The sequence below is a fragment of the Schistocerca cancellata genome, chromosome 1 (genome assembly GCF_023864275.1).
Source record: "Schistocerca cancellata isolate TAMUIC-IGC-003103 chromosome 1, iqSchCanc2.1, whole genome shotgun sequence".
Lineage (NCBI taxonomy): Eukaryota > Metazoa > Arthropoda > Insecta > Orthoptera > Acrididae > Schistocerca > Schistocerca cancellata.
In genome coordinates this window covers 383,168,995-383,193,528 of record NC_064626.1, presented here as the reverse complement: position 1 = coordinate 383,193,528, position 24,534 = coordinate 383,168,995, and the positions used below count along the sequence as shown (strand labels likewise).

Genomic DNA, 24,534 nt, shown 5'->3' with positions numbered 1-24,534 from the left:
GTGGATGAGAATATAGTCGGTCATGGCCACTGGGAAAAAGGTGATTGTTTGGAATAAGTTGGGCACTGGGAAAGGTAGTGTTCTACAGACAAGGCCATGGGCATTAGGGAAGTGTAAAGGGAGGTGGCATCAATAGTGAATAGTAGTAAAGAAACAGAAACTGTTGAGAGTCAAAGGAATCTCAGTGGAACAGAACACCTACCATATGGTTGTAGGTATCACAGTCTCATAGAACACTTGGCACAGGGGAAAGGGAGAAATGTTAACATGACTTTGCTGAAAAAGTGATAGAATTGAACATGGAAACCTTGCACGCAGATGATGAAAACCAGTGTTAAGGGAGGTGGAGAAATCTTTTGCTTGCCTCAGGAATAGAGATGTCAACAACAAAAATATCTCTGTGAGACAGAACATCATATTTACAGATGCCTAATTACATGAAAGGCATAATTAGCTGTGTTTCCACAATGTACGAGTTGCAAAATGGGTGTGCGCTGCCAAGATACATTTGGGTGTCTTGTGTGTGCACTTCTGCTTAAAAAGAGAGGGGGAGAGGGGGGGGGGAGAGAGAGAGAGAGAGAGAGAGAGAGAGAGAGAGAGAGAGAGAGAGAGAGAGAGAGAGAGAGAGCTGCTTGAACTGTTATTGTTACTTGTTTCTGTACTCCACACATCAATCCACTATAAGTGAGTGGTCACCTTTTCCTTATTTTACCTGCAACTCCATCTAGGAATTAACCTCATGGCTATATATTGACTCATTCAAATGGGTATGAGTACTGGATACTGGAGGTACAGGGAGGGGGAGTTTGCTGGTCATTTCATCCAAGTGAGGGGTTGGGGTTTGGGGGAAGAGACTGAACAGCGAGGTCATTGGTCTCATCGGATTAGGGCAGAATGGTGAAGGAAGTCGGCCGTGCCCTTTCAATGGAACCATCCCGGCATTTGCCTGGAGCAATTTTGGGAAATCATGGAAAACCTAAATCAGGATGGCCAGTCACGTGATTGAACCGTTATCCTCCCGAATGTGAGTCCAGTGTGCTAACCACTGCACCACCTCACTCGGTCATCCAAGTGGTATCTTGGTTTACTGATGGGAGCTTGGAAAAATTGACAGTTAGGGCCAACTTTGTGTGTAGTTTGACAACCACTTAATAAATCTGAGCTACCATTCTCTCCCTGGTATGGACAATAAACAATCTCTTGCAGGAAGTGAGTCTATTTCTTGAAGTTCTTTACATCCTTCAGTCACATAAGTCATGACTGCATATGTAGATATATTACATTAATTTTTTTGGGATTCAAATGAGTTATCATAAGAACTAAAAATCTGGTAGGTTGTTGCATAAGTAACACATCAAGTCATCAAAGGGAGGGGGTGGCACAAGGATGGGGTGAGAGGAAGGTGGAGGCTAGACACCAGTTGGAGGATACAATACAAAGTAAGAAAGGAGGGGGCAGATCAGAAATTGATTTTAAGTGACTAAGAACTTCCTGAAGACCCCATGGTAAATGGGTTACTGAAGGGTCACTCTTGCATTCTTGTAATAGGGAAATGTTATATTCCACTGCTTCCCTTCAAAATTGCATCACCAAGAAGGGCAGCAAATTTTATTTATTGTTCATATACAGCATTGTAGGTAGAATAAACCGTTTAATTACCAGTTGATATGTGGATATAAAAGATGCAAAATTTAGCCCTCTGGCAGCACCAGTTCTAACCTGGATGGACATCAAATCACATTGAGAATGAACAACAGATTAAGGGCCCAATATGCCACACTAGTGCAACTTTTATGCGTGAGTTAATCAATCATAGTGGATGGCAAGTGTTGGTGCATCTTTACTTGGATATCCAGGACCACATTTTCAATGTGTCAGAGATCTGGAGAATGTGATGGCCAAAAAACACCATAATACACTCTATATTGAGCTCAATCTGGACCAGACAGGCAACAAGCAGTCTTGTTATCTTTTTGAAGGAAATGCCAGAGAGACCTTGAAAGTCACTGTGTCGCTACATCAGAAAACCTGCTATCAAATTATTGGGTACATAAACCAGAGGTGATAATGTATATTCAGCAGCAAGCAGTACCACCATGTTCTGCCACTTACATAATTAGAGAAGTGCAGGTTATAATTCAGAGAACCTAATAATGTAGATCTTTTGGTGAGTTCCAAGAGAAAGATGAACACTGCTTAGGAACCAATTATCTACAACCTTACAGCTGTGTGCACATAGGGAACAGCAGAACCAAGCAATTTGATATGAAGACAGGTGGTGACCATGAAAGTGACATGTTCCGCACTTTGATTAACCAGAGTGATCTATCAAATGATAAAATTTAGAAAGGAGACAGATCATGAGCCTATTGCCTACATCCTCCCAGGACAGCGCAAAAGAGACTAAGAACTCAATACAGTTGCTTGCAGCATCACATCTTCAAATTATTTAATGTAACAGTAGCAAACCACACAGATAAAATATACTTCAATTTTTTTATGAAATGCTCTATGAATGATATTACAATAAAAGTGCTAGTTCAATTAGCCAATGACCTAAAGGAAGGGCTCGTGCCATTACTAACCTTATCTGATTCAGTAAAATGCACTCAAAATATTAATTACCATGGCGATATGAAAGCACTCATTTCCAGACGTGATAAAAACAACAATATAGTAATACCTTGTTTGATAACTTCTTTTCTGGACATGCTGAACTGGCTCATACACAAAATGCCAAAATACAACAACACTTTGAAACCAAAAAACTTTCTTGAATCAATTGGGAACACAATGTACCAATGTGAAGTAAATACACTGGAGACTTACTTTTTGGTAACCCTGAAGCATTATTTGGAGACATATACTCTCGTAAGACTGAGAGGGGGGGGGGGGGGGGGGGTGGCAGACTTTCCTTCACAAGCAGCAGCACACAAATATTTACACAGTTTTCCTAATCACTACAGACAAATCCATCAAATAGATCATCAACCATTTCCTTCTCTATCCAAGTAGAGTGACCTGAACAAGATCATTAACTAACATTCCATTAGTAACAGAGTGTACAACCCATTTCAAGGGTTGGCTTGTTGTGGGGGAGCAGACCAGACAAGTAGGTCATCGGTCTCATCAGATTAGGGAAGGAAGTCCTTTAAAAGGAACCATCCCGGCATTTGCTGGAGAGATTTAGGGAATCACAGAAAACCTAAATCAGAACAGCCAGATGCGGGATTGAACTGTCGTCCGCCTGAATGCGGGTCCAGTGTGCTAACAACTGCGCCACCTCCCTTGGTAATCCATTTCAAGAATTATAACTAAAATTTTAGTTAATCAAATAACATAATTCTATTTGTAGTGGCTATGATAATATACTATGTGAAATTAACAATTTTTTACCCATCATAAGAACAGCCTATTAACTCAGCCAGCCACAAGGCCATTTCTGCATATAATTCAATAGTGAAATTATTATAATGTATCAGAGACAAAGACAATACTATAGTGAAATTGTTTAAAGATGCACATCTACGAATGAGACTTTAAAAAACATGAACTGTTTGGAATACAATAGGTTTACCATAAAGGAGGGGTGGGAGAGAGTGAGGTGCACTAACCATTCAGATTTCAAAAGTCATTAATTTAAAATCTCAGACCACAAGAGCTGATTCAAACATTAAACACAGTACAAATTAGATAACTACAAAATTCACACCTGCATGTTTACCAGAAAAGAATTTTATCATTCAAAACTATTATCTTCATGGAGGACTATAAGCCAAATCATTGTAAGAAGACACGCTACTCCTAACACACTGTCTCATAGGCTATTGTCCTAAGTTTAAAATATGGTTCAGACTGTTGTTATTTAGAGTGATTATAAAATTCAAGTTGCATTTACAGTTAATATTCTCACAAAGTATCTCTTATTTTAATATAATTAAAGCTTAAAAATCATTACATGTCAAGATTTGGTCACTTGATCAGAAATGCTCTGTGACTGGCTGACACTCTGGAGACATCACAGACTAGAAGTAAGACAAAGCTATATGTGCATTAGAGGAATGTTAGCCATAGACACTAGTTTTTAATGTACCTTTTCTGCAACTAATTTAGGTATTTAGTGATGGAACATGCATTTACAACTTTTCAGTAACAATAGGAAGGAATTTTGTAAACACTGTTAGTGTAAACCTTATGAAAATTGATGCATTTATGCTCCACTCATTTAGAGTGCCGATATTTGCAAGGATGGACATTCTCAAAACTAAGGAATTGTGGAACTTTTGCAAATGTGTCTGTATCTTGTATTGGGATTGTTGACTATCAGTCATGAATTATGACCTAAAGTGCAATAAAATTATTCTTGGCATATCTTAGTGCTGATTTCCACCATACAACATACTCAGCAGAGGTACTGCAAAAAGAACAGGCTCTGTGGCACAACGCGAAAAGCACTTGTAACTACAATAAGAAGAATGTAGGTTTGAAGGCTGGAAGGGTAAAAATGTTTTACACAACATACGAAAACAGCGTTAGCAAGAACTCATTGTAGCAGTTGTTTTGATGGTGGGATGTATTACATTTAGCTTCACATTAATCTTATTCCGAGAACTGGACAACTGAGGATAAATGCATCTAATTTGCTTAAAAACAATTACCACCCCCCTTTTCATTTTTTTTGGGAAATCACTGCAAGTATTGAAGATACCACCACATTCCGACAGTACAACAACATGCAGGACAATTAGGTTTTGTATGCAGAGAGATATAAGGCATGTTTAACATGCAGGTAACACAAACATAAGGACTGTGCTGTCTATAAGTGTTTGGAGCAGACTTCATCTTGTGTAAGATGATGAAACTTCAAAAGCTTAAACAATAAGGACCCCAGCTGGACAGCAAGACGATAAAAATAAACCCACATTGTTTCTAATAAAGTAAGAAGTGTGTGGTTACATGAACTAGAAAATATATTTTTGAAAATGACGTGTGTAAACAGCTACTGCAAATTTAAGCACACATAAATGCCGGCGAGAACACAATAATACTCTGTTTCTAATCGGTGTGCTGAAGTTTCGTAATTGTGATTTGGTTTTCATGTGAAAGCACCGTCAACTTATTTTCCCCAAGTTAAAATATTATTGTTGTTACATTCGAACCAGGGATCTATGGATATAATATTTTAATATTCGACAGTCTACTACTCTACCAATCGAGCCAACAAAATTGTGCAAATAACCGAGTATAACGATAATTTTTACTACGAGTTTAATTTTGGCGATTAATGCTATCCTTCTTTGTAATAGTGGGAAAGTGTGTCTTGGATGTAAATTAATGTTAACCTCAAAGTGCAAGACATTTTTAATTGAGTAAGGTACTTTGACACTGAAGTAGAGGCATTTTGCTGGTGCAGTGCAACACATTTTTATGCACCTTCTCATTCTCTGAAACATTCAAAAACAATTTTTCAAGAGCTTTTATGGATGCATTTGTACAATGTGGTACTACATACCATTTGTAATCCATTTACCAAAATGTAAATTCCACAACAACGCATCACTGTGAATTAGCTTTATGACAGTGGGAGCAGTGAGCAAGCCAGTGATGTCATAGGCATCACATGAATGTAATGAAGAGTTTTAGCAGACTTTCCAATTATTTTGATTTCATTTCTGTTTTTATCAAATAATACTGAAATTCAAGAAGGAAAAAAGCATGTTATGAGCACAAAATGACATAATTAACCATTTAAGATTACTTCCGAAAAACAGTCAAACACCCATTACGCTAACAGCGCCATTTCATTTTTGACAAAGGTGGCAATATTTTCAATTTGGGCATAGTTAAAACATACAGATGTTAATTCAGAAACATATATATCTAGAAATCCTGTGGAAAAGTAAATCAGTATCATCACAGCTCAAAATATAATTTTTGTTAATTTTGCAGATGTTGCACAACTTATTACTTCAACACAGATCTGTATTCTGCTATTAGATGGCACTGGAAGTGTGACCCCATACACCACATGATTTCTGAACAGACAGAAACCAGGAAAATGGGCAGCAGTTATCAATTAAGTAAATAAATTAATAACAAATACATGTCATATCTTTTATCACCAAAAAAACTGATGGCTATGATACATAAATTGTTCAAATAAAAATATGCACACCACAGTGTCTTTTTCTTCCATTGTGATGAGAACTTTTTAGTTTCCTCATCAAATTACATGAACAAAAAGTGTGTCTTACACATGGCTAAGGAACAGCAGGTATAAGTATGTATATGCAAAATGTGCCTTTTGGCAGACTGAGTAAGCACCATATGAAAATGCCTATTATAAAATGAATGAAGCGCAATCTCCACATTACCATTTCAACAAAGTGAATGAATATTGAGTCACATTTCATATTAGCATAATTTTATCTCAGAATGTACAGGTGTTGACAGCCAAGAGAGCATTTCCAAACCTACTCAATAAAATTCTCCTTGTGAAAAATGAATTTTCATTATACATTGCACTGTGAAATGTCAGGTTTATGAAGTGTCTTGAGCACTAAAACTTTTTTCGTCATTTCATAAGCTGTCTTAAGACCAGTAATGTAATGGGATTGACAGTCTTTACTTCAACACATATTAATAAATATTACAGATAAAATGTTTGTGAGGGATCACAACACATCTACTACTCAAACCTCTGCTTACATGACTACAAACTGTATAGCAAAATATTTTAACATGAACCACAATTTCAAGGTTACATGTACTACATTATTTTGTTTTAAATCACAGACTTGTTTGAAAAACTAATATTAGAGTTATATATTATTAATATTCATAAATAATCTAAAACTCACACACAGCTGCTCTAGATTGCACTCTTAAGATACTTTTTTAATATAACATATAAAAAAAATTATATAACTGCAGCACAAGGATATCTAATAACTCCAAATCAAGTAAATATAATTCCCTGCTAGTCGACAGTCAATTTCCTCACACTTTGTGACAGATATATAATCCTTGAAAGAACAAGAGGTGGTTGTGGGGGCGACACAGAAGGACAGAGGAAGTACCCACTTTTTAGCAGAAGTGAATCTTTGTTTAATGAGTCAAATACAGGACTGTAGTTAGAAACAAATGCCAGTTTTATTTAGTTTTGTTAGTAGTTTACTTCCATTGTTGATGGGTGCAGGGGGATTCTAAGTGTTAACCTGCTACAGATGATACATTCAAAACATAGTTCATAAATTGTTGAAACATCCCTTAGCATTATTTTGTCATCCGTTACACTGTGCCCATAGTGTGAAAATTTCAAACATGAAACTACAAATCCTGATAAGACAGAGTTGATGAGGAAATTAAATGGAAGCTTTCTTTGTACAGAGCAGTTCCCCCCCACCCCTCTCTCAGAGTTCTCTACTGAATGTATTCTGAAAACAAAACAAATGACAAATGCCTCCACTGTTGATTTTAAAATGGATTTGATCTGTATTCTTAGCTGCAGCCCAATATTTCTACAAAACCAATTACAAGTACATAATTCCCTTTTCACAGAGTAACCAGACCAATGACTTAAAAGATTAGATGGTGCAACTGAGGTTTTACATATGAAATGATGAAGCAGGGAGTAGCATGTGCTCCAGTCCCTCTAAAATCGCAAGAACAGCTTCTCCAAAATGAAGAGAACAGAATTAGATCGTAACTCCTGACAACCCAGAGAAAATTATATTCTTAAACTTTGTTATTAAGTAACATTGTTAGAAAGATTTTTTTCAAAAATAATGTACATGTAAAAAAGAAGTACTTCATCTTCCTCCTCATGCCATTAAGAATAAATGCAGAAATCAAAGATAGCTAAAGATGTTAAGATGACTTGAGAATGCAAACGATCATGTGATACATCAGGAACACTAAAATGACAGTGTTCTAAATAGTGGTTATGAAAGGACAGGACCTCCCTAATTTCCCCACCAAAACTAGTCTTCAGTCCAACATTCTAGGTAGATAAATTCTTTATACCACCTCATCCTCTTTTTGTTGTTTTCTTCCTTTCTTAGGAAATTATCTGCTAAGAGTTTCAGATACATATGTTTACAGTAGTTCAGCAACTGTTTAAGGTTTAGTGAGTCTGGCTCTTCTTTGCATGTATAGCTAAATTTTCCTTGTTCATAAATTATGTCTTGTTAAAAATTACAACACTTACACAGCATACAACAAATTTTTTTCATAATCCAATCTGATGGCAGGTCTCTCGTGAGTTCACAAGTGTAATTCTTTACAGATAATACATAACAAATGTACATATTAAAGCTTTTCTGGTTACTTTCTTACTAGCTATGTCCAATGATATCTACATAAAATTAGGCTTTTCAGCAAACTAAGATAATATTCATTCACTTTAGAGCCAGGAACTATGAATGAGGCTTTGATTAGAGAATATGCAACTGTTTCCTTGGTACAAAAACCTCCTTACTATGCTAACATTAATACAGTATTTATTTCATTGTAACTTACTCAACATTCCGACTGAAATATTTTGATTGGTATACCATGCAAACAAAAATTTTATAAATACAATACATTTTGCCAATATACATTGTTTTTATATCACAAAAGTTAAAACTCTAATTTTGTGCTTTTTGTAAAAAAAAAAAAAAAAACAGTGAAACTTAACAAAGCACTGGCATTTATTTTAAAAGTCAACATTTACGATAAATACAACTGGAATGCATTATTTTTACATTTGTTAAATACAATTTAATGATTTCATTATAGTTATCTTTGGTCATATATTCTTTGTAACTACATAAAACTATTAAATAATCAACAGAAAATGTATGTATGAAGTATCTCTGAACCTGAGGCTTTAAAACAGTTTAAATCAACAAAACTTTTAGGCCACAATATAAAATTATTTTTGGAACCATGCAGAGTCCAATTAAATTACAGACAAAAATCAACAGATCTTCAATAAAAGCTACAGAAAGCAAAGAACATTTTACTCTGTGCAAATAAATACTGAAGACATTTTATTTTGCTAAAAAGTACTTAAATATGTATCTGTCCCAGACTTCCCTCTCTCTTCAATTATATAATCACAAGACATTTTTCAAAATTAAAATGTATTACAATATCATTACCATCAGGAGCATACCACAGCTGTAGCTGTAAATGTTTTTACAATATCAAATTGTCTATCACAATATGAAATTTTTATTGCATAAACAATTTTTAAGAATATTTAACTGTCCAGCAGTATTCAAACCGTATTTGTATGAGGGTATGACTGAGTATGTATGAATTATGAGTAACATAAACAACAAAAAACAAAGCCTTCCCTCTTTTTCTGTTTACTTTACATCATTTTTTTTGCCATGCACAGGAATCTGTGCTGGAATTCCATTTCATCCAATTTGTCCGAGACAAAAAATGTGTACAAGTGAATTTTGCCTTGAATACCAGATTTTAAGTAAACAATTTTTCAAAATATTCCTCCACAGACATGCTTGACAATAAGGGTTTCCTGAGTGTATTTGTGAAATTCATTTTTAGGAAAAATGTGTGTGTGTGTGTGTGTGTGTGTGTGTGTGTGTGTGTGTGTGTGTGTGTGTGTGTGTAAGGCAGGGGTGGCGGGGGGGAGGGGGGGGGGGGAGGTTTCTCACACTTCTGTTTTCCTAGAAAAGTAAATGCACTAAAAATGAAAATTTGTAGTTAAGCAATGTCTGTTGGGACACATCAATACAATATCATAATAGTTGTCCAACCAGCAGTGTGTTTTGGGTCTTCATGCCTAGTTTCTAGGTTTTGCAATTACAAAATTTAATGTCAAAACTTCCCATTAGTTTGTTTCGTAAGCAAAGGATCCTTTGTAACAACAAAAATTCGAAAGCCAGTGGAAAGGCATTCATTGTTTGTTGTTAACTTTGATAAAAATAATGGACGATATTTCACATATGTATGAGGCTGTGCTTATATAGTGAAATTCGACTCTTTACTTGTTGCTGGTACTGTAGAGAGACCTCTGGCTTTTTTAATAATAATAATAATAATAATAATAATAATATAAAAAAATTAAAAAAACGACCACCTGGCCTTGTTCGCAATCACATGAGCAGTAGAATCATATTTCGTCTGGCCTATTATTACTTATTGGCAAATAATCCCCCCAGAGATGTCACCATCGAAGATCTTAAAAACTGTGTTTATACTAGCAGTATACTTTAGACTTTTTTTTTGTATGGGAAGTCTGTCTACAAATAATAAATTTGTATCATTATTTAGTATTATGTAACAGGAATTGAAAAAAATGTCTTTCCTTACACACTTCCTAACTACTGTGAGTTTGCTATTATTCTTGGCTTCTGTCTTTTGATTTATTTTAAGGCAATTTTGTCTGACAATATGCCAAGGAAAAAAAAAAGTGAATCGTAGTACATACAACTTACCATCATCACTCTTAACGCAGACTGCACTGCATTCTTTTTTGAGATCTTTATGGATACTTATTTGAACTATAACATTCTCCATCAACTTTGCACTTCACATTTTAAATTACAAATTGTGACAAAGATTATTAAAAATAAACTGCAGCATGCAGTGGAGAGAGCTTTTCTTCTGTGTTTAACTTAAGATACTGATATTCAAGACAAACAATGAGTACTTTGACTGGCAGCACCATGTCATACAAACAATGAAATTAATTTGCAATAATTCTTATGTACTTTCATACATTTGCAAGATGCTCACTGAAAAAGAAGACACAATTCAGATCCGTGCCAAGGAAATTGATATGAGCACAGAAATGATACTTCATATACACAAAATTTTCATAAATATCTTCAACAAACTTTTGAGACAAACAAAAAATATATGTATATATGTACAAGAATGTGCATACACATGTATGTCCATCCACATAACAACATGTGCACATGCATAGTAGTATGCATGTTTACACACACACACACACACACACACACACACACACACACACACACACACACACACACTTTCACACAAAGCAATACTAAAAAAATCATCAACGATTATTGATCTGCACTGCTCAGTTTTGACTCCCGTCATACTGCAAGCCTACACAAACTCTTTATGTGGCTTCAGCAAGTTATTCCAGAAGGCTTCTGGTGAGTCAGGAAAGGAACACACTATAGAGTGGCGGCAGACGTACACGCTGAAGATGCCCACCAAGCTCCAAGAGTCAGCACAGCACGAGCACGACCAGAATGGGCACCTGCCGCCCTGCGACACCTGTCACAGCAGCAGTCAGGGCAGGATTCTTGCTATACCACAGTTCCTCCAGGCATGGAAGTAACAGCTCCAGCTGGTGTGGATGTAGAAGGGGCAGTCACCGCAGTTGGACTCGATGGAATATGTGGCACTGGTCCCTAGAATATGCAGAATGTCTTAAGTAGTAGAACTTTACTGATCAAAAAGTTTCTAGGTACTTCCTGAAGAAAAATAAACTTACAGTAAAATAATAACTAACAACTGAAGATCAATCTCTGATCACGTTGTTTGGAGTTAAATGGTCATTAGATGTTGGATCAAGCTCAATATCAAAAGGATGCAACATAAACTGATCAAACTTTTTCTCTTGACAGGACATCCACAACTGTTGTATATATTATCTGCGATTGATAACATCACCTACAGTTGTATAATTTTTTTTTTCCAATTAACGTAGAGCGCAAACAGGTGTCAGGACAACAGTCCCATTTTCAGGTGCATACAAAGCTCATATGAGTTAACCAACAAGGATTAAGACAGCGATTCTCTGGAACATGACGTTTAATCAGAAAATCCATCTCATCTATATCTCGGCTTTTTGGGAAATCTCTCTAAGAACGGGGCATAGGCCCAGGCGTAAGGATCTGAATAACATGTTTCCACATAAAGCAAGATAACCATACAATCCCATCCTACCACATAGATGCCCATGTAATACTGCACCAACCACACATTGACATTCAAACATGTGGTTGGTACGGTACTAAATGGGTGTGTATGCAGTACTGTGCACGAATGTACGGTCCTCTTGCTATATGCGGAAACGTGTTATTCACATTCTTAAGCCTGGACCATTGCCCTGTTCGTCGAGAGGTTTTCCACATAGCCTAGGAATCTACGAGATGGATTTTCTGCTTACATACCGTGTATGTTAGAATCACAATATTTACCCCAGTTAGTCAATTCCTATTCATGTTAGTTGACTTGTACTACATTCTACGCACCTGAAGATGGAACTGTTGACCTGAAACCTGATTGTGTCAGTCATACAACTGTCATGGAAGTTAACAACTATGAATAAACTAATCACAGCCTCGTTATGCGTAAGAAGATAGCCTGATATTCAAATTTCACAATTTAAGAGAGCCAAGAGACACCAAAATATACATACGTGTAAATGGATTTGAATGCTGCTCTTACTAATATGAACCAGCATACTAATCAAAAGTCCACTTTATTACTGGGCATTACTTAAACAATATGTCTTGTGCCATAGGTAACTATTGCACTGTCTTATATGAAAGTCGTGATTATCCTTATGCATTCAGTTTAGTAACTTACTGCTTTCTGCAAAGGCAGTCATCCTCTGACCTTTGCTTCAGACTTTAAATGAATCTTGCATGGTAATACTGGCCAATGACAACATAATATTAAAAGAAACCTGGTTACATGATGTAGCCCAACAGAAGATAATCATATCACACGACTTCAACAATCTTGGTCCTCCAAAAACAAGTCTTATGTCTTAACCTTAGTGGCACCTTGCTCTGTTGGAAAATCTTAAAAGGCACTTAATTACTAAAATATAGAACAAAATGTAGACTGAAAGCCCATTTGACTCCTTCTGTTGCTCTAGTACTAGGGATCATTTAAGCATTCACCATGAGTAATTTTGGGAAATCAGAAAAACTTAAACCCCAAGGATATGAACCTTTCGTCTCAAATATGAGTCTAGTATCTTAACAGTGCTGGTATTTCACAGTTAGTATGATTTACAAGTGTGTCTTTACTGAACATCTTGTAGGAACATTGGACACCAGATGTTGGAACTTTCATCAAGAACAGAAAGGGCCTATCAATTAGCTTCAAAAAAGGAAGCTGAAGCAAAGTGAAAATCCCTCCACCTCGAGGAAGCGTCCTACTCTGACACAGAAATGGAAACATACATGTGATGTATATTGCCTTTCCACAAAACATCAGGCAACTACCAAGGAGGTTTCTGTATATTCAAAAGGTTTTACAGTAACAATAAGGCCAACAGTGCCATACATTACAAGATGAACACCACTAGTGTTAACTGTGTCAATCAGCTTTGCAGCTACTAACCATTTGCAACAAAACAATTAAGTGGTGGAAAAAAAATCTTGCACATTTTCCTAATGTGTAATGTGAATGGTTTTAATTTGTACAAGGATGTCACCAAGCAAAAAATATCTCTGGCAGACTTTATAAAAAAATTAGCATGGACTTTGTAGTTGCAAGACACCAACGTTTATGCTAGAAACAAATTTTGATCACAGTTTTCCAGAAAAGGTACCACAAACTGTCAACAACATAAATGCCACATGCTACAGTAAAGTTTGCTTTTGAAACACATACACACTTATGAAGTTATTTTTTTTGTTTTATTTCTACTTGAAACCTGTGTGTGTGTTTAAGATGCATGACTATTATGTAATTATTCCTTCTAATTTAGATAGCAGTGTGGAACGTATTAAAGGGGGATAAGGGCAAGGGGAAAAATTATGTGTGTATAAGGGGAGGGAAGTCTTTTACCCCCAGCGGATCTTGTTAAGTTAAAAACTGTTATGGAAGCCAGCAAAGCTGCAGAATGTTAAACGTTTTATGTTAGTTTTATAAAAAACAACTGACATTTTTTCTGCTTAAAGCATGCCTGTACATCTTGAGGTAATCCTATATATAGCAATGTTCATTCTGATGGTATAACTTACACACATAATATTAATTGTTTCTTCATACTGGGTACCATAGCCATAAATTTACAGAATGAAGGCATGATTTTTCCACTGTGAATAAAAGTTTATCAAGATGACCTCTTCAATAAACAGCCGGTTTACAAACTATAAGGATTGTAAACCATCATAAATGGAAGTACATTGTGCAGCGTGTGTGTTTGCTGCATTTTTCTTGTACGTGGCACCTTGTTTTGGCTATTGAATTTTTTATTATTTAGTTATTCAAATAACCCTTTTGGATGGTATGATCAATCAACTTTGGTTTTGCTTCCTGATGTTTATTTTTCGTTGCTCCTAAGACTTACTTCATCCTTCAAGAGTGTCACTGCCTTTCTTCATGGGTCCACTTCTCTCATTTTGCAGACCTCTTCCTGTTCTGAAATCCTGCCTTTCATGTCCCTTCTTTAAAAATATTTTTTTGTATGTTGTATCCATTCAAATTCCAGTATTTTTGTATCTTTGTCAATTTCAGTGCACCATGTGGGTTTGGATTTGCAGCTGTATAGTTTAAGATCTGCTGGATTATTCTGTTGTTTTCCATTCAGTATGTGTGTCCATAATACTTTTCATTGCATCAGTTAGCTTTTCCATTTTCAAACAGAGCTCTTGGCTTGTATTCAACATTACTATTACTGCCAGGCCCCAATGTTTTCCTTAGAATTCTTCTTTCAACTTTTTTCAGTTTTTCAGCATCCTTAAATCTTGTTGGTTTAAGTGTTTCTGGCCTTACCAGTGTTTGACAGTGTCTTAGTTTTGCGTTACAGGACAGGGATTTTTTGTTATACATCATATGAAATGCCCTTTCCATTGATGTGTTCTATTTTCTATGGCTACCTTTTCTTTTGTAGTGTTTGTTACCCATTCTCCAAGGTATTTAAAGCAGTTTGTTTTGCATATTATGTTGTTATGAATATTAAGAGTTTTGGGGTTGGGGGCATCACTGATATTTGTCATGAACAGTGTTTTTTCAAATGATATTTTTAAGTCCTATTTCATCTGCTTGTTTCTGTAGTTCTGTGATTTGCTCTTTGGTACAATTCTCTGAGGCAGTAATTAATGCAATGTCACCTGCAAAAGCTAGACAATCTACGGTGATTTTATTTGGATTTCCTTGTAGTTGAACACCCCTTGTATAGTGGGATTTCGTTCATCCTCTCACTACTTTCTCTAATGGGCAACTGAAAAGTAGGGGTGGTAAACCATCTCTGCCTTGAAGTTAAAATATTCTGGGTTATTAGATTGAGTCATATTTTCTATAAAATAATTGACGTTTCTACCCCTCTGCTGGGATATTCCTCAGGATCTTCCAGTATCCACTACTGCTAGAACACTGTCAGAGACCAGTGTCGTGTTCTCTTATAAAGGGGAGTTTTCCTGTGTTCGTGCTGGAGTAGTGATGGCATTGGTTAAAATTCTTATGGCTACCATTGGTGAGCCATTATCATTGGCTAATATTCCTGCACTGATGTAGAAGAAGGGGGCATTATTGGCTAAATTCATATGGGTACTATTGGTGCCCCATTGTTATTGGATAGAAAGGCAGTATTCCACACTAATGCTGGAGAAGAGTTATTGATTGAAATTCCTCCTAATGCTATTGGTTGGCTGTCGTCATTGGCTAGATGCGAAACAGACAGAGAAGAGAGAGAGGGGCATGTTTATCAAAAATATTATAGTCAGCCGAGGCGACGTGCAGTGCATTGTTTATGTTGCTCACTCACCGCAGCCGTAAATTCATTTTCTTGATGGCAGGGAGCCATGATGCTGGAAGCCTATAGCCGTCCTCTCTACTGAAATTAGATGCATTGTTGGAAATTCCAACCGCTTCTGCATCAGTACAAGTATGTTAGCCAATGATGATGGCCCACCAATGATAGCCATAAGAATTTTAAGCAATACTACCACTTCTCCAGCACGAACACAGGAAAACTCCCCTTTATAAGACAATGCGACACTGGTCTCTGACAGTGTTCTAGCAGTAGTGGACAACGGAAGATCCTGAGGAATATCCCAGCAGAGGGGTCAAAATGTCAAATATTTTATAGGAACTGTGACGTGGCCTAATAAGCCAGAAGATTTTAACTTCAGTGACAATGGCCACAGAAGCCTGCAGACTTGCATCTGTGCCTTACTCCTGATTTTATTTCATAACATTTCAATAGTTACCCCATAATTTTTACTTTTGATGTGCTTGCTAATGTTCCTTTAATTATTTCTGTTGCTTTATCATCAAGTCCAAATTCCTTTATTAGGTTGCTCAGTGTATTTCTATTAACTGTGTTGTATGCCTTTCAAAAATCTAAAATAGTTATCAAGTATTTCAAGTTTCTGATTTTCTTCATTTCCATTAGGTTATTTAGAATCAGTATTTCCTCTGCACAAGACCTTCTCTATTTTCTATTATATGACATTCAAACTACTGTGTTCCTGTTTCATGTCAGTAATACGACTTGTTTTCTACAGGGTGGTCAGAAACAGTCTGATAAAGCTTGCAAGGGTGTTGCAATGGAGGCTGTGCTGAGAAATGATCGATATGAAAAAAATTCAATATGTTGCACTGTTTCCAAGTTATTTAGCACTGAAGTTAGTGACTCAGGTTGTTGCGCGCAAAAATTCAAGCAGCCCGTCAGAGACAGTCTCGCCAAATGTTTTCTTTGCTTGGTTTCCTAACTTAAATCCACCCCGTTTGATAGAAGGCACATTTTAACTGGTTATGAGCATTTGAAAAAGAGGTAATGCACGGTCTCTCAGAAGTCTGTGCATTATCACACTGTAGTGTGTGCAAGGTCTTGAATGTGTGTGCACAATGACCTGACCATCTAACTTTAACACTAAATAACTCTGAAATGAAGCAAATTATCAAATTCTTTTCTTAACAATTATTTTTCAGCTGAACCTCCCTTGCAACGTCCTTACAAGCTTTTCAGACTGTTTCTGACCACCCTATATACATGCAAGCACTCAAAAACAGTTACATTAGCTAATACTAATCTGTGTGGCAAAAGAGGTGGCCTTAATAAATATTACAACTTAGTGGAAAAGTTAAGGTACAAGTAATATTATTTTGTTTTCTTGCTTTGGCTTAGAGTTTCCACATAAAAATTGGCTAATCACTCTTCCTCAATTTAGCACAAACAATGATACACATCAAAATGACACAAAAGTGTGGCACAAAGCAGCTCATTTATTTCACTAAAGTATTTGCACTCACTCTAAAATCTACTCTGCTCTCCACGACTGATTGTAAAGTTTTACCAGAAATGTTTGCATATTATTTTCCTACCTACTTAAATGTTTCCAATTTCATTTTTTCAGCAGTGCAAGGGCTATTTAATGTACATACACTGATGGAAGTGGAAATGCATTGTGGATCATCAACTCCTATGTACTAGTTTTGCATCACAGGATGTATGTATCACAGAAAATACTTATGATGGTCTAATAACTAAACTGTCGACTATAGCTATGGAAGAGAGTGCCTCTTTTATGGTGTCTAACAAGATGATGAACATAGTCATGTGTTGAAGTCACTGTTTATTATTAACAACCTTTGATTACTGGATGGAAAGATAGAGAGCGAATACAGAGCGTGCAATTGCCCGAGACTTACTTACAGTGGACCAGCTGAAGTGCAACTCATATGAAAAGTGTTACATAAAGGCAGTTCAGTAGCAGTGGAATTTGTTCATAAATAATGTCTTCAGTCATTTCAGAGGAGAATGCACTGGAGAGGAGATGAATTCTAGTAATTAGTGAAGAGAGACACTGTTTCATATTTCTACCACTAAACTTCTACACACTAGCAAAGTGGTAAGATGGACAGTTACTAATTATGACCAACAGTTATTCAAGAATAAATGATAAGTGCTTTGCCAATCCACACATCATTGAGCTTACCATCCAGTCATACGTTATACTCTATAGCATATTATTATTTTTTTTACAAAGCTACAATTGATTATGGAGCTTTTGATTCACTGAGCATGTGTAAAACATCTCAGAATTTTATATCTGACCTCCAGCTTGATCCAAACAACAAATAATTTTCAATAGCACCATGATGTAGGGCAAGAAGGATAGGATACAGTGCTCAGGTAAACATTCAACTTTTGACTGAGAGTTACTGAGCTCCCTGTGCTTACATTTAATATTAAGTAATCTATTATGAGTACTCCTATCCCCTATACAAAATATTCTGAAAGTTTCATGTGGTGCACGTTCTTATTTGGATAACTCCATCTGCCTTGCCTATGAACTATAACATGAATATGCTCATTGTATAACCAAATTCTATTGGCATGAACTTAAACAAACTAAAATAACAAGAGCACAGTGAATCATCAATACTTAGCTACATTACACAACTCAAAACACTAAAATTACCGACTAAGTTTGATCATTCTTGTAATATCACAAGTTTATTTTTTACCGACATTCTCTGTTGTAACACTTTAGTCTGTTGGACAATAAATACTAATATAAATGCAGAGATAAATTCTTACGAGATCTCATTTCAAATATGAAATAAACATAATGTCCCAAACTATTTAACAATCCAAAATGAATTTTTCACTTTGCAACGTAATGTGCATTGATTCGAAACTTCCTGACGGATTAAAACTGTGAACCACTTCAGGACTTGAATCCGAAACTTTTGCCTTCTGCGGGTAACCACTTTACTGACTGAGCTCTCCAGGCACAACTGAGAACATGCCTTCACAACATAACTTCCATCAATATCTCTCTCCTAACTTGAAAATTCATATTTCTTCCAGGATACCCAGCAGGACTAAGTATACAGGAAAACTCATACAATAAAATTACCTTCCATTAGGAAAGTGGTTGCACTCAACGACTGTGATATGGCTTTAGAAAATACTAGGACATACAATGATATTATGAAATAGTGCACTGATAATGGCTAGGCACTGCTTGAAATCTAGATTTGCTTACTAAAACCTGCTGTGCTCCACCTTTTTGAAACCCATACAAATTTTGGGAGGAAGGCGAGAGGTTATTGCAGAAGTAAGATGTGAAGGCAGGTCATCAGTCTTGCCCTGGTAACCCAGTTGGTACAGCAATTGCCCGCTGAAAGCAAAGTTTCCAACTGCAAGCCCCAGTCTGACACACAGTTTTTATCTGCCAGGAAGTTATTTACACATCATTTTCTGGAAATTCTAGGTGTGCAGCTGGGTGATTTTCCTGCTCTTCCTCAGGGTAGGGTACCCGCCACTCTAGTATTTATGTGGGTAACATGTAACTAAAGTTTAAATATTCTACATGGAGAAATGGAGGACTTGTTAACAAGCGATAAATCACAGTAACTACTGTGTTGAAGTATTTGCCTACTATCCAGCATATCCACCAACATAATGTGAAATAATTATGCTAATGAAAAGTACAGCAGGGACAACAGCTTAAAACTAGCAACCTGTGTATCTTATGATTAAACTGCTGTACACATACCTAATTCACATACAACTGGTATAAAAAACACAATACATCAAATACTTCATTGTAAAGAGACGTACATTCTTTGGACTATGTGTCAACTAATTGCCACACAAACACTTGGTGTACCTTGATGAAACATTTTGTGACATCATATCACAGAACAACAATTCTTAAAATAATAATCATGATGGAAAAGCTTGTATGACAATGTTGTTATATTGAAAGATGCTAAATGAGATCAAATGGGTTGAGGGCATGACAGTATTGTGCAAAAAACAATTATTTCTCAGCCAAACTATGTAACGATCAGTGTTGCAGCTGTCTTATGTGAGCAAGAATTACTGGGGTGGAAACATAACCATACTTTAACACATCCCATTATTTGGATTACATGACAGTTTATGTCAAGTAGTGAAATAAGTGTTTAGACTTGAGGGTGAACATTTCTTCAAAAAACTGACCAGCAATACACCTTGTATGTCCCAACGCAGGGTGCAGGATTTCTGAGGGATCAGGACTATTACTGTCTTCTTCTGCATCAACAATGTGTGTATACACACATGTGTAGGAGTAGTAAGAATCAAGGCATTGAAAGCATTCTAATGCCAGAGTTGAGAAATAATTTATAGATAAGCGAAAGTGCGTGGATCGGGGCAGTAAGCAGTTCAGAGTAGATGAAGGTTTTCCCAGGTCTCATCGGTGCCAAGTGAAACCACATGCACATCTGACATCCCACAAACCTGATTAACGTGAGGACAGTTACGGAGAAAAGAATGCCTTGTAGTTAGGAGATTCAGAACTGTAAAAGCAAGAAGGCTAAAAATGTAATGTACATCAGATGGACCTTGAATAACAAAACAAAATGAGAGAAATAGTTAAGGCAGCAGGTAGATGCCCCACAGGGCTCTGTGTACAATAGGAGCCGTCTCTCCCACAGCCATCCCACCTGCCGATCTGTTATACCCAAAGTGTTAAAATGAGGAACAGCACCCACTATTCAACAGTGATACGCTGTAAATGGGATATAGGTTGCTGCAGACAAAGAGTGAAACTGTATCTAAAAGCAATTAAGAAAGATTAAAAAGGGCTAACAGAGGCAGTGCCCTAGAGATAATTTAAAACATTATATCTGAGAATAAAATCCACTTTCACAGAGAAAACGGAATATCAGTTCAACTTATGTGAGTTGTCCATCAATATTAGAAACAAAGAATTTGGAAGAGCCAAACTGAGGGTGCATTCAACCGCAACCACAACATGGTGGTGGCTCATTACATAAAATAAAACAAAGGATTGCCTGTTACGGCTGATGTGGATGTGTTAGAGGATGGTGGATTCCTTCTAGGATGGACAGAGGGAGGAGTGCCTTGCAGCAGTAGTCTCACTGATAGTGTGTAGTTTATTAGAGGAGGCAGTATAATACCACATACTGTTCCAACTTCGGAGTGAGTAGAGGCCTTATTTGTACCGGGAATCATAAAAGAAAATGTGAGGAGAATAATCTCATCTCTAGCCAAAAGACTGGCGAGTTCATTCCCTGAGATACATACACGACTTGGGACGTTGTGTGAGACAACTGAGGAGGAAGGGCAATAAGGTCAGAGAGAGGGTCATGAATAGCAAAGTGACAAGTGGCATGTAGGCTGCTCATCAAGTCACTATGAAATTAAAATGCAGTCAAGTGAGACCTGCATAATAAAAAGTAGGACTCTGTTAATGGCTAACAGCTCTGCCATGAAAAGATTATACAGGGTGTCTCAAACTGTTGCGACAAACTTTGAGGTGTTGTAGAGGGTCTTTAGAGGAACAAATTGTGCCCAGAAATGACATCCAATGACATTACAGACCATCAATGTTACAGGCACCAGTGCCTGCCAAAACGCCACCCCCTTCGCAGCAAATGTGCCTTTGTACACTTACGGACCATAGGCAGAACATCTTGCAAGGTTCTTTGTTTTTCAGTGATAGCGACTGACTTCCATGATCGCCAGTGGAAAAGATGGGAATAACAGCTGCATAGCAGGCCTTGTACCCTATGAATGCAATACTCTGTGGCCCTGGTGGATGAATGTTTCGGATGTGGGTTTCCATCTGTGTTTATTTTTCTCCTGTACAGAAAAAACATTTGGAGATTTTAGAGGGTCCCAGGAGAAAAACTGGATATGGAAACCCACGCCTGAAACTATCATACATGAAGGCAACAGACCATCACATTCATAGGCAACAAGACCTTTATACATGGCAGCTAGCTCCATCTTCTCCACTGGCAATTGTGGCAGTCGGCTGTGATCATCGAATAACAAACAACACAGAGAGATGTTCTGCATATGGTCTGTGAGTGTGTAGTCATATTTGCTACCAAAGGGATTGCCTAGTGGCAAACACTGGCACCTGTAACTTTGACGCTCTGTACTATCGTAGGAGGGCAGTTTTGGATACAGGTACGTCTCCTCAATTCATTCCTCCAGACAATCTCTACAACCTCTCAAAGTCTGTCGCAGCATTTCTGGGACATCCTTTATGTTAACACCAATAGAAGTTGCTCTTGGTTGGTGGTAGATGTAAAACCATATACCTCCCTATCCACAGTTTTAGAAGTGTCAGTGCAAATGACACATCCTGATACTCCTGAAGGACTGAAACGAACAGATGTTAATTAGTCATGGGGCTACTCGAACTTTAGGACCTCAAAACAGATTGGTCCTAATTAGGGGACAGTGTACTAACCAAGGGCACATACTTGGGAAAACACAGAGAGTGCATTCTAAGAAGGTTATGCAGAGTTACCAGCAGAGGGCTGCAAGGCAGAGCTACCAGCAGAGGGCTGCAAGGCACATTCCAACAAGAAATCCTGAAAGGGAGCGAGTGTCAGTGGTTCGAAGCTTCTTGTATGTGAAAAGAATGTGATAAGTGGAATGATTAGGAAACTGTCAGATGGTGATTACATAAGTGAGCAACAAATAGTACCATCAGAACTGAAGAAGGAAGATTTCCAAATCAGTAAGGAGAATCTCTGCTGGGCTAGTCCAGAAGGTGCCAGTGGCCAGGTGAACTCCACAATGATGGACTGAACTTAATAATTTGGAACCTAAAGGTGCTGCTGGGCCATAAATTTGGCAACCATAGTCTAATCTGTATAAGACCTGGTAAATACTGAGGCAAGCAGCCCAAGTTACACCACAAGAGGTATGGGCAAAGAAGAAGGCTGCATTAAGCTTCTGCAAGCAGTCGATCTTCAGTTGATGAATATGGGGCAGCCAAGACTGCTTTATATCAAAGAGGAGTCCCAAAAATTTGGATTGTGCGACGCTGTCCAACACTGTGTGTCCAAGAAGAGTTCTGTGTCAGCATAGACCATGGCACAATGACAGAAATGAGGGGACTAGAAACCATGAGAAAGGGTCCAAGAAAGGGGGCCCTTCAGATGAAGCCTGGGAGCTGGTATTGAGCCACGGCTACAGAGTGAGAGCTGTACCAAATGTACAAGTTGTCAACATACAGTGCAGGGGTAACCAGCAGCCTGACAGAGCTCTGCAGGATGCAGTTGTCTTGGGTCCAGAAAAACTGAAATCGGTACTATCTCTAATCCAAAACAACGAGCTGGGTAAAGGTTGACAAAACTGGAAGGGAACCTTGGAATACCCAGGTGTGGAGGCTAAGTAAAATGTGATGGTACCAAGAAGTGTTGTATTCCTTAGGTAGGTCAGAAAAGACTGCGATGAAATAGTGCATAGCAGAAGCCTCTTTGATTATTGTTTCGAATGTAACCAGATGGACCACCATTGTGGTGAGTGCCTACCTGGAGGTAACAAACATTACAAACTGTGATCGCTAAGGTAGATAGCACTCATACCACTACTGCTTCCAATGAGATATGGAGGGGAAGCCACTAACTGAAGATATCTGCATCAACCAATGCTCAGATCCCCCCCCCCCCCCCCCCCCCCCAGGTGCTCTCTCAGGGCCAGTATGGTACCAACAAAATGCATGGTAGCCTCTAAATGCTGGAGAATAGCCAAGCCAATGGAGTTGCCTGAGCATCTACATGAGGCTTTTGTGCTTACTAAATGAAACTAATGAAATATGCTGCTGTTCTTTGGATCTTCTCTGTTTCTTCTATCAGTCCTATCTGGTATGGATCCCAGACTGACTACCATTAATCAACTATTGGTCAAACAAAAGTTTTGTAGGATACCTTTGTCGTGGGTGGACTAAATTTCCTTAGGATTTTTACAATGGACTGAGTCTGGCATCTGCCTTACCTACTATTAGTTTTGTGTGTTTGTTCCACTTCAAATCACTACATACCCATACTCTTAGATATTTAATGGATGTGGCTGCCTCCAGCGATTGCAGAGTAATCATATAATCATACAGTAATGGGTCTTTGATTATTTACACTGAGGTGGTTAAAGTCATGGAATACCTCCAAGTATTGTGTCAGAGCTCCTTTTACTAGATATAGTGCAGCAACTCGACATGGCATGAACTCAACAAGTTGTTCTAAGTCCCCTGCAGAAATACTGAGCCATGCTATTTTTTTGGCCGTCCATAATTGTGAAGGTGTCACCAGTGCAGGATTTTGTGCATGAACTGGCACCTCGGTTGTGTAACATGAATGTTCAGTGGGACTCACGTCAGGTGGTCTGGGTAGCCAAATCATTTGCCTGAATTATCAAGAATGTTCTTCAAACCAATCGCAAACAACTGTGACTTGGTGACACGGCGCATTGTCATCCATAACAATTACACCATTTCTTGAGAACATGAAGTCCACAAATAGCTACAAATGGTCTCCAAATAGCCAAACATATCCAGGACCCGGTCCACTGCATGTAAACACAGCCTATACTATTACGGAGCCACCACCAGCTTGCGCAGTGTGTTGTTGACAACTTGGGTCCATGGCTCTGTGGGGTCTGCATCACACTCAAATCCTACCATAAGGTCTTATCGACTGATGTTGGGATACATCTGACCAGGCTTCAGTTTTTCTTGTTGTCTAGGGTCCAAATGACATGGGCACGAGCCCAAGAGAGGCACTGCAGGCGGTGATGTGCTGCTAGCAAAGGCA

The 24,534-nt window shown here is 37.7% G+C and overlaps 1 protein-coding gene across 2 annotated transcripts in view; it reads right to left on the bottom strand.

The window, feature by feature from the left end:
• Positions 1-9,644: 9,644 nt before the first annotated feature.
• LOC126175260 (WD repeat-containing protein 20) overlaps positions 9,645-24,534 on the bottom strand; it is a 63,370-nt gene continuing 48,480 nt past the window's right edge. Inside the window, exon 4 of one of the 2 annotated variants that reach the window (XM_049921905.1) lies at positions 9,645-11,408. In XM_049921905.1, coding sequence (XP_049777862.1) covers positions 11,304-11,408 — 105 coding nt within the window. In that variant the 3' untranslated portion in view covers positions 9,645-11,303. The remainder of the gene's footprint in view (positions 11,409-24,534) is intronic. The other variant, XM_049921914.1, reaches the window with a different exon arrangement.